This window comes from Dicentrarchus labrax, unplaced genomic scaffold (assembly GCF_905237075.1).
Source record: "Dicentrarchus labrax unplaced genomic scaffold, dlabrax2021, whole genome shotgun sequence".
NCBI lineage: Eukaryota > Metazoa > Chordata > Actinopteri > Moronidae > Dicentrarchus > Dicentrarchus labrax.
The window spans coordinates 23,815-36,832 of record NW_026136842.1 but is presented as its reverse complement, the minus strand read 5'-3'; the positions used below and the strand labels follow the sequence as shown (position 1 = coordinate 36,832).

The 13,018-nt window shown below is 46.6% G+C and overlaps 1 protein-coding gene across 1 annotated transcript; it reads right to left on the bottom strand.

Moving 5' to 3' along the window:
* Positions 1-141: 141 nt before the first annotated feature.
* Positions 142-6,600, bottom strand: LOC127360059 (uncharacterized). Its single transcript, XM_051394312.1, has 3 exons — positions 6,597-6,600; positions 5,245-5,416; positions 142-1,143 (listed from the first exon to the last, which is right to left on the bottom strand). Exons 1-3 carry the CDS (start codon positions 6,598-6,600, stop codon positions 540-542), a joined length of 780 nt encoding a protein of 259 aa, XP_051250272.1. The 3' UTR covers positions 142-539.
* Positions 6,601-13,018: the final 6,418 nt, after the last annotated feature.

Below are 13,018 nucleotides of genomic sequence, written 5' to 3'. Positions count from 1 at the left end.
ATGCATAAAATATGGCAATGAGTCTCAATTCATGATTAGTGACAGTTAAATGATAGAGACAGCCAAAAAAATTGCATTTTAAAAGGAAACCAGACTAGAAAATCATAAAACACAGACAGACTTAAAGCAGAAACAATAAACTTGTATTGAGGTTTGATAAAGTTTTAATTAAATATGATGTTCCATAATATGTTCTTTATTTTCAGGTCTGGTGTGCTGATCCGGAGGTTTGTAGAATACAAGACGAGTTCCCTCCGCTCTCCTCCTATCTTAGGGATTCAAGTGAGGTAAGTTGTTGTTATTTTGAATTTTGTTGGTGGGATTGTGGTTAATTATTGTGGTAGTAGTATACCATCGAATTCGGCCTTCCCAGTGTTGTTAGAAAATGTGTAAGGTTTTTACTTAGTGTTATGGTTTATGGTGCCGAGGGAAGTATGTGTCGATGTATATTTAACCTTAATAAAGTGTGTGTATAATGTGTTGTGAATTAACTTTGTTTTTATTATGTGTGTGCTCCTATACCGATAGTGATATGTCTGTTATGGGTGCATTTGGGAAGGCCGAGTGAGCTTTTTTGACCATGAATCTGAGTTGCAGAATTTTCTCAGATTTCCCAGAACTGATGGGGGGAGGTGCCCGTCAAGCTGCTGGCCCGGGTGCCAGCCCCGCAGCTTGTTGCTGTCAGGGGGACGGTGGCAGACCGGGTCAGAGGCTGCAGCGGGGCCCGCGCCCCTAACGGGAGGATCGCCCGGCTCGGCGCGCGCTCCCGATCGCTGTATAAGAGACTGTGAGGGGAAATCAGAGTTAGAATGTGGGTCTGTCATGTTGACTTTGTGACCTTGTTTTCTCATCATTTTAATTCCCTGGTTTTTCACAGACTCTCTAGCTATGTATGGAGCCGCCACCGAGCCAGCGAGAGCGCCCTCCCGGTTCTGATGGACCGGGGGCGCGGGCACCAAGATGTTATAATGGCCATCCGCCTCCACCTCCGAGCCCAGGTCTGCCACAGAGCAGGTGGAAATTACGCTGCTGCTGCGGGGCTGGAGGTCCTGTTTAGGTTTATTGTTATTTTGAGGAAATGTGATGTTATCCCCAGGCCAGCAGCCATCTGCGGGAGCAGTCAGCGTCCTCTGGGGGCAGCGCCTGTGGGGAGAGGTGGGGAATGAGGAGCTCCCCGTGGCCAGAGTTGTGTGTGCAGACTGTAAAGGAAAACGGTTAGGTGGGGATGAAGAGGGGTTAGACTCAGGTGAATGAAGGTAGGTGGAAAAACCCTCTTCTGAGTTGGGGGAAAGGAGAGGAGAAGGAGAAGAAGGGGGGGGCAGGAAGCGGAGGCTGTAGGAAAAAGCAAGTTGTGAGTTTCGGGGATTGTGTATTCTTGTAATTTATCCCCATAGCGTCTTTTTGCCCAGTTAGTGGCTGCTGTAAACGCTAGCTTATTTCCTGGAGTGCTGGTGAGGTGTGTTATGGTGTTTGTGTAGTGTTTTAATAAAATTTCCATATTGTTTCTCATCCAGATGTCTGTGTTGTCTTCTATCATTTTTGAGGTTTCTAATGTGGGTGAAGATGGTTTAATGAATGCAGCTGTTTTGTCTGTTATGTGCATCATACCCCATGGAAATTCACCCGCTGAATGTGCCTGTTCTATATTGTCCTTGTGATGTACAGCCTGAATGAGCTTGAAGTGATGTTTTGCAAGTGATCTGGTGACGGTGTCTAATGCTTGTCTGGGTGGCCTGTGTGTGTTGTTGTTTGTACCGTGTGTGTTTCTGGGTCCGCTACCTGCCCCGTGCTGTGCAGCTGTGGGTCTGTCTGCTCCCCCCCGACCACGCCCGTGTCGGGGCCCACCGACCCTCACCAAGTTAAAACCCGAGTGTGTGGCACCCACCTGTGATGGTCCTGCTCCGTGTTGCGGCTGCGGTCTCCGTTGCTCCTCGTGGCGATCAGCGTGTGTGAGTTTCCTGGAAAACATGACTCAGCAAAAAAAGAGGAGCCGACGGAGACGGAGGAGGGAGAATGCGCTCCGGCAGGTGGGTGGTGGCTCGGGTGTAACGTTAAAACTTAACTTTTAATAATTTAAATTTAAAAAGTCCAAGTAGGGTTGGTGAATTTAATTAAATAAAGCTAGTTAAAAGGTTGAAGTCGGCGAGCGATCCGACAGAGCGGGTACCCCTGACGTTTCGCGCCGATCTGGCGCTTCTTCAGAGGGGTATAGAGGGAGGAAGCAGGCTACGGTGTGAGAGGGTGGCTTATATAAGGAGAATGCTCTCTCCGTCTAATCAGCCACCCTCTCACTGCCGGTTGGCCCACAGCTGCGGGGCCGCCCAGGTGGAGTTTGGGCCTATGGGAGAGGGAAGTTTGGGGAGGGCAAAAAAAGGCTATAGGTGGAAAGAAAAGGGGGAGGAGTCAAGATGGGGGTACAGTATGTGGATTGGAGGAGCGACACAGGTTAAAGGTGAACTTTGTATGTGAGTGATCCTGAATGGTGCCCCCAGAGGAACATACAGGTTTGTGTTAGACTGTTCCCCCCAGTGAGCTATGCAATTGCATTTGAATATGATCAATAAGGGTTATTATAAGGAGGAGAGCGGAGGGAAGGACTACTTCCCGAGCTGCACCTGTGGAGGAAAATAATATAATAAAAATAAATAAAGTAAAGAAATAAAGCTCCTGGTTTAGGGTTAGGATATATGTGACTTAATAGGGATGAAAGAATTAATGTTCAGGGGTCCAGAATGGTTAGGGTTAGGATAAGCCAAGGTAGGGGTTATAATCCTAATAACTGGAATAGGTTAAGATAATTAAGCTGATAGTGAAGATGGTACTGATTGACTTTGGGAAAGTGTATCTAAGCAGAAGGTCATGGAATGATGGTCAGGGGGAGTAGGGAAGGACAAAAGAAAATGAGATAATAAAACACTAAGGGAAAAAGGAAAACATGATGATGGAAATAGAGGATAGGTAATCTTCAAATTAAATAATAAGAGATATGATTATATCTAATATGTGTAAATAAATGATACAATAAAAAGAAAATAAACAAATTAGGTATACACAGAGCAGACGGAGAAGCAAGAGAGACCACACACCCCCGGCTCTGGCAAGGTTAGGTTCGGAATGAGTGAAGTTTGAAGCCCAGATAGGGCTCTGGTGCACTGGCCTGGGGGCGTGCGGTCCGTCGTACTGACCCCGCCTCCCTGGAAATGAAATACAACTTATGTAGAACAAAAATTAAGCAAATGACACTACTTGTGTTGTGGAGGTAAAAGCGGAATGAATAAAACAACAGAAAAGAACAATAACCAAAATATAAATGGTGTTCATACTGTGTTTTAAAGCCAACACAGGTGCAGCTCAGGAGGAATGCATAAAATATGGCAATGAGTCTCAATTCATGATTAGTGACAGTTAAATGATAGAGACAGCCAAAAAAATTGCATTTTAAAAGGAAACCAGACTAGAAAATCATAAAACACAGACAGACTTAAAGCAGAAACAATAAACTTGTATTGAAGGTTTATTAAAATTTTAATTAGATATGATGTTCCGTAATATGTTCTTTATTTTCAGGTCTGGTGTGCTGGTCCGGAGTCTTGTGGAATACAAGAAGGGTTTCCTCCGCTCTCCTCCTATCTTAGGGATTCAAGTGAGGTAAGTTGTTGTTATTTTGAATTTTGTTGGTGGAATTGTGGTTAATTATTGTGGTAGTAGTATACCATCGAATTCGGCCTTCCCAGTGTTGTTAGAAATGTGTAAGGTTTTTACTTAGTGTTATGGTTTATGGTGCCGAGGGAAGTATGTGTCGATGTATATTTAACCTTAATAAAGTGTGTGTATAATGTGTTGTGAATTAACTTTGTTTTTATTATGTGTGTGCTCCTATACCGATAGTGATATGTCTGTTATGGGTGCATTTGGGAAGGCCGAGTGAGCTTTTTTGACCATGAATCTGAGTTGCAGAATTTTCTCAGATTTCCCGGAACTGATGGGGGGAGGTGCCCGTCAAGCTGCTGGCCCGGGTGCCAACCCCGCAGCTTGTTGCTGTCAGGGGGACGGTGGCAGACCGGGTCAGAGGCTGCAGCGGGGCCCGCGCCCCTAACGGGAGGATCGCCCGGCTCGGCGCGCGCTCCCGATCGCTGTATAAGAGACTGTGAGGGGAGATCAGAGTTAGAATGTGGGTCTGTCATGTTGACTTTGTGACCTTGTTTTCTCATCATTTTAATCCCCTGGTTTTTCACAGACTCTCTAGCTATGTATGGAGCCGCCACCGAGCCAGCGAGAGCGCCCTCCCGGTTCTGATGGACCGGGGGCGCGGGCACCAAGATGTTATATTGGCCATCCGCCTCCACCTCCGAGCCCAGGTCTGCCACAGAGCAGGTGGAAATTTCACTGCTGCTGCGGGGCTGGAGGTCCTGTTTTGGTTTATTGTTATTTTGAGGAAATGTGATGTTATCCCCAGGCCAGCAGCCATCTATGGGAGCAGTCAGCGTCCTCTGGGGGCAGCGCCTGTGGGGAGAGGTGGGGAATGAGGAGCTCCCCGTGGCCAGAGTTGTGTGTGTAGACTGTAAAGAAAAACGGTTAGGTGGGGATGAAGAGGGGTTAGACTCAGGTGAGTGATGGGAGGTGGAAAAACCCTCTTCTGAGTTGGGGGAAAGGAGAGGAGAAGGAGAAGGAGGGGGGGCAGGAAGCGGAGGCTGAAGGAAAAAGCAGGTTGTAAGTTTCGGGGATTGTGTATTCTTGTAATCTGTCCCCATAGCGTCTTTTTGCCCAATTAGTGGCTGCTGTGAACGCTAGCTTATTTCCTGGAGTGCTGGTGAGGTGTGTTATGATGTTTGAGTAGTGTTTTAATAAAATTTCCATATTGTTTCTCATCCAGATGTCTGTGTTGTCTTCTATCATTTTTGAGGTTTCTAATGTGGGTGAAGATGGTTTGATGAATGCAGCTGTTTTGTCTGTTATGTGCATCATGCCCCATGGAAATTCACCCGCTGAATGTGCCTGTTCTATGTTGTCCTTGTGATGTACAGCCTGAATGAGCTTGAAGTGTTGTTTTGCAATTGATCTGGTGACGGTGTCTAATGCTTGTCTGGGTGGCCTGTATGTGTTGTTGTTTGTACCGTGTGTGTTTCTGGGTCCGCTTCCTGCCCCGTGCTGTGCAGCTGTGGGTCTGTCTGCTCCCCCCCGACCACGCTCGTGTCGGGGCCCACCGAACCTCACCAAGTTAACACCCGAGTGTGTGGCACCCACCTGTATTGATCCTGCTCCGTGTTGCGGCTGCGGTCTCCGTTGCTCCTCGTGGCGATCAGCGTGTGTGAGTTTCCTGGAAAACATGACTCAGCAAAAAAAGAGGAGCCGACGGAGACGGAGGAGGGAGAATGCGCTCCGGCAGGTGGGTGGTGGCTCGGGTGTAACGTTAAAACTTAACTTTTAATAATTTAAATTTAAAAAGTCCAAGTAGGGTTGGTGAATTTAATTAAATAAAGCTAGTTAAAAGGTTGAAGTCGGCGAGCGATCCGACAGAGCGGGTACCCCTGACGTTTCGCGCCTGTCTGGCGCTTCTTCAGAGGGGTATGGAGGGAGGAAGCAGACTACGGTGTGAGAGGGTGGCTTATATAAGGAGAATACTCTCTCCGTCTAATCAGCCACCCTCTCACTGCCGGTTGGCCCACAGCTGCGGGGCCGCCCAGGTGGAGTTTGGGCCTATGGGAGAGGGAAGTTTGGGGAAGGCAAAAAAAGGCTATAGGTGGAAAGAAAAGGGGGAGGAGTCAAGATGGGGGTACAGTATGTGGATTGGAGGAGCGACACAGGTTAAAGGTGAACTTTGTATGTGAGTGATCCTGAATGGTGCCCCCAGAGGAACGTCCAGGTTTGTGTTAGACTGTTCCCCCCAGTGAGCTATGCAATTGCATTTGAATATGATCAATAAGGGTTATTATAAGGAGGAGAGCGGAGGGAAGGACTACTTCCCGAGCTGCACCTGTGGAGGAAAATAATAAAATAAAAATAAATAAAGAAATTAGAACTCCTTGTTTAGGGTTAGGATATATATGACTGTATAGGGATGAAGGAATTAATATTCAGGGGTCCAAATGGTTAGGGTTAGGATAAGCCAAGGTAGGGGTTATAATCCTAATAACTGAAATAGGTTAAGATAATTAAGCTGATAGTGAAGAAGGTACTGATTGACTTTGGGAAAGTGTATCTAAGCAGAAGGTCATGGAATGATGGTCAGGTGGAGTTGGGATGGACAAAAGAAAATGAGATAATAAAACACTAAGGGAAAAAGAAAACATGATGATGGAAATAGATAGGTAATCTTCAAATTAAATAATAAGAGATATGATTATATCTAATATGTGTACTAAATGATACAATAAGAAAAAAGAAAATAACCAAAGTAGGTGTAAACAGAGCAGACGGAGAAGCACGAGAGACCACACACCCCCGGCTCTGGCAAGGTTAGGTTCGGAGTGAGTGAAGTTTGAAGCCCAGATGGGGCTCTGGTGCACTGGCCTGGGGGCGTGCGGTCCGTCGTGCTGACCCCGCCTCCCTGGAAATGAAATACAACTTATGTAGAACCAAAATTAAACAAATGACACTCATTGTGTTATGGAGGTATAACGGAATGAATAAAAACAACAGAAGAGAACAATAACCAAAATATAAATGGTGTTCATCCTGTGTTTTAAAGCCAACACAGGTGCAGCTCAGGAGGAATGCATAAAATATGGCAATGAGTCTCAATTCATGATTAGTGACAGTTAAATGATAGAGACAGCCAAAAAAATTGCATTTTAAAAGGAAACCAGACTAGAAAATCATAAAACACAGACAGACTTAAAGCAGAAACAATAAACTTGTATTGAGGTTTGATAAAGTTTTAATTAAATATGATGTTCCATAATATGTTCTTTATTTTCAGGTCTGGTGTGCTGATCCGGAGGTTTGTAGAATACAAGACGAGTTCCCTCCGCTCTCCTCCTATCTTAGGGATTCAAGTGAGGTAAGTTGTTGTTATTTTGAATTTTGTTGGTGGAATTGTGGTTAATTATTGTGGTAGTAGTATACCATCGAATTCGGCCTTCCCAGTGTTGTTAGAAATGTGTAAGGTTTTTACTTAGTGTTATGGTTTATGGTGCCGAGGTAAGTATGTGTCGATGTATATTTAACCTTAATAAAGTGTGTGTATAATGTGTTGTGAATTAACTTTGTTTTTATTATGTGTGTGCTCCTATACCGATAGTGATATGTCTGTTATGGGTGCATTTGGGAAGGCCGAGTGAGCTTTTTTGACCATGAATCTGAGTTGCAGAATTTTCTCAGATTTCCCGGAACTGATGGGGGGAGGTGCCCGTCAAGCTGCTGGCCCGGGTGCCAACCCCGCAGCTTGTTGCTGTCAGGGGGACGGTGGCAGACCGGGTCAGAGGCTGCAGCGGGGCCCGCGCCCCTAACGGGAGGATCGCCCGGCTCGGCGCGCGCTCCCGATCGCTGTATAAGAGACTGTGAGGGGAAATCAGAGTTAGAATGTGGGTCTGTCATGTTGACTTTGTGACCTTGTTTTCTCATCATTTTAATCCCCTGGTTTTTCACAGACTCTCTAGCTATGTATGGAGCCGCCACCGAGCCAGCGAGAGCGCCCTCCCGGTTCTGATGGACCGGGGGCGCGGGCACCAAGATGTTATATTGGCCATCCGCCTCCACCTCCGAGCCCAGGTCTGCCACAGAGCAGGTGGAAATTTCACTGCTGCTGCGGGGCTGGAGGTCCTGTTTTGGTTTATTGTTATTTTGAGGAAATGTGATGTTATCCCCAGGCCAGCAGCCATCTATGGGAGCAGTCAGCGTCCTCTGGGGGCAGCGCCTGTGGGGAGAGGTGGGGAATGAGGAGCTCCCCGTGGCCAGAGTTGTGTGTGCAGACTGTAAAGGAAAACGGTTAGGTGGGGATGAAGAGGGGTTAGACTCAGGTAAATGAAGGTAGGTGGAAAAACCCTCTTCTGAGTTGGGGGAAAGGAGAGGAGAAGGAGAAGGAGGGGGGGCAGGAAGCGGAGGCTGAAGGAAAAAGCAGGTTGTAAGTTTCGGGGATTGTGTAATCTTGTAATCTGTCCCCATAGCGTCTTTTGGCCCAATTAGTGGCTGCTGTGAACGCTATCTTATTTCCTGGAGTGCTGGTGAGGTGTGTTATAATGTTTGAGTAGTGTTTTAATAAAATTTCCATATTGTTTCTCATCCAGATGTCTGTGTTGTCTTCTATCATTTTTGAGGTTTCTAGTGTGGGTGAAGATGGTTTAATGAATGCAGCTGTTTTGTCTGTTATGTGCATCATGCCCCATGGAAATTCACCCGCTGAATGTGCCTGTTCTATATTGTCCTTGTGATGTACAGCCTGAATGAGCTTGAAGTGATGTTTTGCAAGTGATCTGGTGACGGTGTCTAATGCTTGTCTGGGTGGCCTGTGTGTGTTGTTGTTTGTACCGTGTGTGTTTCTGGGTCCGCTTCCTGCCCCGTGCTGTGCAGCTGTGGGTCTGTCTGCTCCCCCCGACCACGCCCGTGTCGGGGCCCACCGACCCTCACCAAGTTAACACCCGAGTGTGTGGCACCCACCTGTGATGGTCCTGCTCCGTGTTGCGGCTGCGGTCTCCGTTGCTCCTCGTGGCGATCAGCGTGTGTGAGTTTCCTGGAAAACATGACTCAGCAAAAAAAGAGGAGCCGACGGAGACGGAGGAGGGAGAATGCGCTCCGGCAGGTGGGTGGTGGCTCGGGTGTAACGTTAAAACTTAACTTTTAATAATTTAAATTTAAAAAGTCCAAGTAGGGTTGGTGAATTTAATTAAATAAAGCTAGTTAAAAGGTTGAAGTCGGCGAGCGATCCGACAGAGCGGGTACCCCTGACGTTTCGCGCCTGTCTGGCGCTTCTTCAGAGGGGTATGGAGGGAGGAAGCAGGCTACGGTGTGAGAGGGTGGCTTATATAAGGAGAATACTCTCTCCGTCTAATCAGCCACCCTCTCACTGCCGGTTGGCCCACAGCTGCGGGGCCGCCCAGGTGGAGTTTGGGCCTATGGGAGAGGGAAGTGTGGGGAGGGCAAAAAAGGCTATAGGTGAAAAGAAAAGGGGGAGGAGTCAAGGTGGGGGTACAGTATGTGGATTGGAGGAGCGACACAGGTTAAAGGTGAACTTTGTATGTAAGTGATCCTGAATAGTGCCCCCAGAGGAACGTCCAGGTTTGTGCTAGACTGTTCCCCCCAGTGAGCTATGCAATTGCATTTGAATATGATCAATAAGGGTTATTATAAGGAGGAGAGCGGAGGGAAGGACTACTTCCCGAGCTGCACCTGTGGAGGAAAATAATATAATAAAAATAAATAAAGAAAAGAAATAAAGCTCCTTGTTTAGGGTTAGGATATATGTGACTTAATAGGGATGAAAGAATTAATATTCAGGGGTCCAAATGGTTAGGGTTAGGATAAGCCAAGGTAGGGGTTATAATCCTAATAACTGAAATAGGTTAAAATAATTAAGTCATCCTGATAGTGAAGATGGTACTGATTGACTTTGGGAAAGTGTATCTAAGCAGAAGGTCATGGAATGATGGTCAGGTGGAGTTGGGATGGACAAAAGAAAATGAGATAATAAAACACTAAGGGAAAAAGGAAAACATGATGATGGAAATAGATAGGTAATCTTCAAATTAAATAATAAGAGATATGATTATATCTAATATGTGTACTAAATGATACAATAAGAAAAAAGAAATAAACAAATTAGGTATACACAGAGCAGACGGAGAAGCAAGAGAGACCACACACCCCCGGCTCTGGCAAGGTTAGGTTCGGAATGAGTGAAGTTTGAAGCCCAGATAGGGCTCTGGTGCACTGGCCTGGGGGCGTGCGGTCCGTCGTGCTGACCCCGCCTCCCTGGAAATGAAATACAACTTATGTAGAAAACAAAAATTTAACAAATGATCTTCAAAGTGTTAAGGAAGATATAACGAAATGAATAAAACAGAAAAGAACAATAACCATAATAATAAGTTGGTGTTCATTCTGTGCTCTAAAGCCAACACAGGTGCAGCTCAGGAGAAATGCATAGGGTGTGGCAATAGGTCTCGGTACATGGTGGGTGACGGTTAAATGATAGAGACAGCCAAATAATTGCATTTTAAAGGAATCCAGACTAGAAAATCATAAAACACAGACAGACATAAAGCAGAAACAATAAACTTGTATTGAAGGTTTATTAAAATTTTAATTAAATATGATGTTCCGTAATATGTTCTTTATTTTCAGGTCTGGTGTGCTGGTCCGGAGTCTTGTGGAATACAAGAAGGGTTTCCTCCGCTCTCCTCCTATCTTAGGGATTCAAGTGAGGTAAGTTGTTGTTATTTTGAGTTTTGTTGGTGGGATTGTGGTTAATTATTGTGGTAGTAGTATACCATCGAATTCGGCCTTCCCAGTGTTGTCAGAAATGTGTAAAGTTTTTACTTAATGTTATGGTTTATGATGCCGAGGTGAGTATGTGTCGATGTATATTTAACCTTAATAAAGTGTGTGTATAATGTGTTGTGAATTAACTTTGTTTTTATTATGTGTGTGCTCCTATACCGATAGTGATATGTCTGTTATGGGTGCATTTGGGAAGGCCGAGTGAGCTTTTTTGACCATGAATCTGAGTTGCAGAATTTTCTCAGATTTCCCGGAACTGATGGGGGGAGGTGCCCGTCAAGCTGCTGGCCCGGGTGCCAACCCCGCAGCTTGTTGCTGTCAGGGGGACGGTGGCAGACCGGGTCAGAGGCTGCAGCGGGGCCCGCGCCCCTAACGGGAGGATCGCCCGGCTCGGCGCGCGCTCCCGATCGCTGTATAAGAGACTGTGAGGGGAAATCAGAGTTAGAATGTGGGTCTGTCATGTTGACTTTGTGACCTTGTTTTCTCATCATTTTAATCCCCTGGTTTTTCACAGACTCTCTAGCTATGTATGGAGCCGCCCCGAGCCAGCGAGAGCGCCCTCCCGGTTCTGATGGACCGGGGGCGCGGGCACCAAGATGTTATATTGGCCATCCGCCTCCACCTCCGAGCCCAGGTCTGCCACAGAGCAGGTGGAAATTTCACTGCTGCTGCGGGGCTGGAGGTCCTGTTTTGGTTTATTGTTATTTTGAGGAAATGTGATGTTATCCCCAGGCCAGCAGCCATCTATGGGAGCAGTCAGCGTCCTCTGGGGGCAGCGCCTGTGGGGAGAGGTGGGGAATGAGGAGCTCCCCGTGGCCAGAGTTGTGTGTGCAGACTGTAAAGGAAAACGGTTAGGTGGGGATGAAGAGGGGTTAGACTCAGGTGAATGATGGGAGGTGGAAAAACCCTCATCTGAGTTGGGGGAAAGGAGAGGAGAAGGAGAAGGAGGGGGGGCAGGAAGCGGAGGCTGCAGGAAAAAGCAGGTTGTAAGTTTCGGGGATTGTGTATTCTTGTAGTTTGTCCCCATAGCGTCTTTTTGCCCAATTAGTGGCTGCTGTGAACGCTAGCTTATTCCCTGGAGTGCTGGTGAGGTGTGTTATGATGTTTGCGTAGTGTTTTAATAAAATTTCCATATTGTTTCTCATCCAGATGTCTGTGTTGTCTTCTATCATTTTTGAGGTTTCTAATGTGGGTGAAGATGGTTTAATGAATGCAGCTGTTTTGTCTGTTATGTGCATCATGCCCCATGGAAATTCACCCGCTGAATGTGCCTGTTCTATATTGTCCTTGTGATGTACAGCCTGAATGAGCTTGAAGTGATGTTTTGCAAGTGATCTGGTGACGGTGTCTAATGCTTGTCTGGGTGGCCTGTGTGTGTTGTTGTTTGTACCGTGTGAGTTTCTGGGTCCGCTACCTGCCCCGTGTTGTGCAGCTGTGGGTCTGTCTGCTCCCCCCGACCACGCCCGTGTCGGGGCCCGCCGACCCTCACCAAGTTGACACCCGAGTGTGTGGCACCCACCTGTATTGGTCCTGCTCCGTGTTGCGGCTGCGGTCTCCGTTGCTCCTCGTGGCGATCAGCGTGTGTGAGTTTCCTGGAAAACATGACTCAGCAAAAAAGAGGAGCCGACGGAGACGGAGGAGGGAGAGTGCGCTCCGGCAGGTGGGTGGTGGCTCGGGTGTAACGTTAAAACTTAACTTTTAATAATTTAAATTTAAAAAGTCCAAATAGGGTTGGTGAATTTAATTAAATAAAGCTAGTTAAAAGGTTGAGGTCGGCGAGCGATCCGACAGAGCGGGTACCCCTGACGTTTCGCGCCTGTCTGGCGCTTCTTCAGAGGGGTATGGAGGGAGGAAGCAGACTACGGTGTGAGAGGGTGGCTTATATAAGGAGAATACTCTCTCCGTCTAATCAGCCACCCTCTCACTGCCGGTTGGCCCACAGCTGCGGGGCCGCCCAGGTGGAGTTTGGGCCTATGGGAGAGGGAAGTTTGGGGAGGGCAAAAAAAGGCTATAGGTGGAAAGAAAAGGGGGAGGAGTCAAGATGGGGGTACAGTATGTGGATTGGAGGAGCGACACAGGTTAAAGGTGAACTTTGTATGTGAGTGATCCTGAATGGTGCCCCCAGAGGAACATACAGGTTTGTGTTAGACTGTTCCCCCCAGTGAGCTATGCAATTGCATTTGAATATGATCAATAAGGGTTATTATAAGGAGGAGAGCGGAGGGAAGGACTACTTCCCGAGCTGCACCTGTGGAGGAAAATAATAAAATAAAAATAAATAAAGTAAAGAAATAAAGCTCCTGGTTTAGGGTTAGGATATATGTGACTTAATAGGGATGAAGGAATTAATATTCAGGGGTCCAAATGGTTAGGGTTAGGATAAGCCAAGGTAGGGGGTTATAATCCTAATAACTGAAATAGGTTAAGATAATTAAGCTGATAGTGAAGAAGGTACTGATTGACTTTGGAAAAGTGTATCTATGCAGAAGGTCATGGAATGATGGTCAGGTGGAGTTGAGATGGACAAATGAAAATAAGATAATAAAATACTAAGGGAAAAAGAAATCTGATAATGGAAATAGAG

What these genes read in the sequence shown, in the direction of transcription:
- LOC127360059 (XM_051394312.1), bottom strand. An exon ending in ACGGAGCAGGATCAATACAG is followed by an intron (nt 1,144 to 5,244) that starts GTGGGTGCCACA and finishes CTCTCCCCACAG; the next exon opens with GCGCTGCCCCCAGAGGACGC.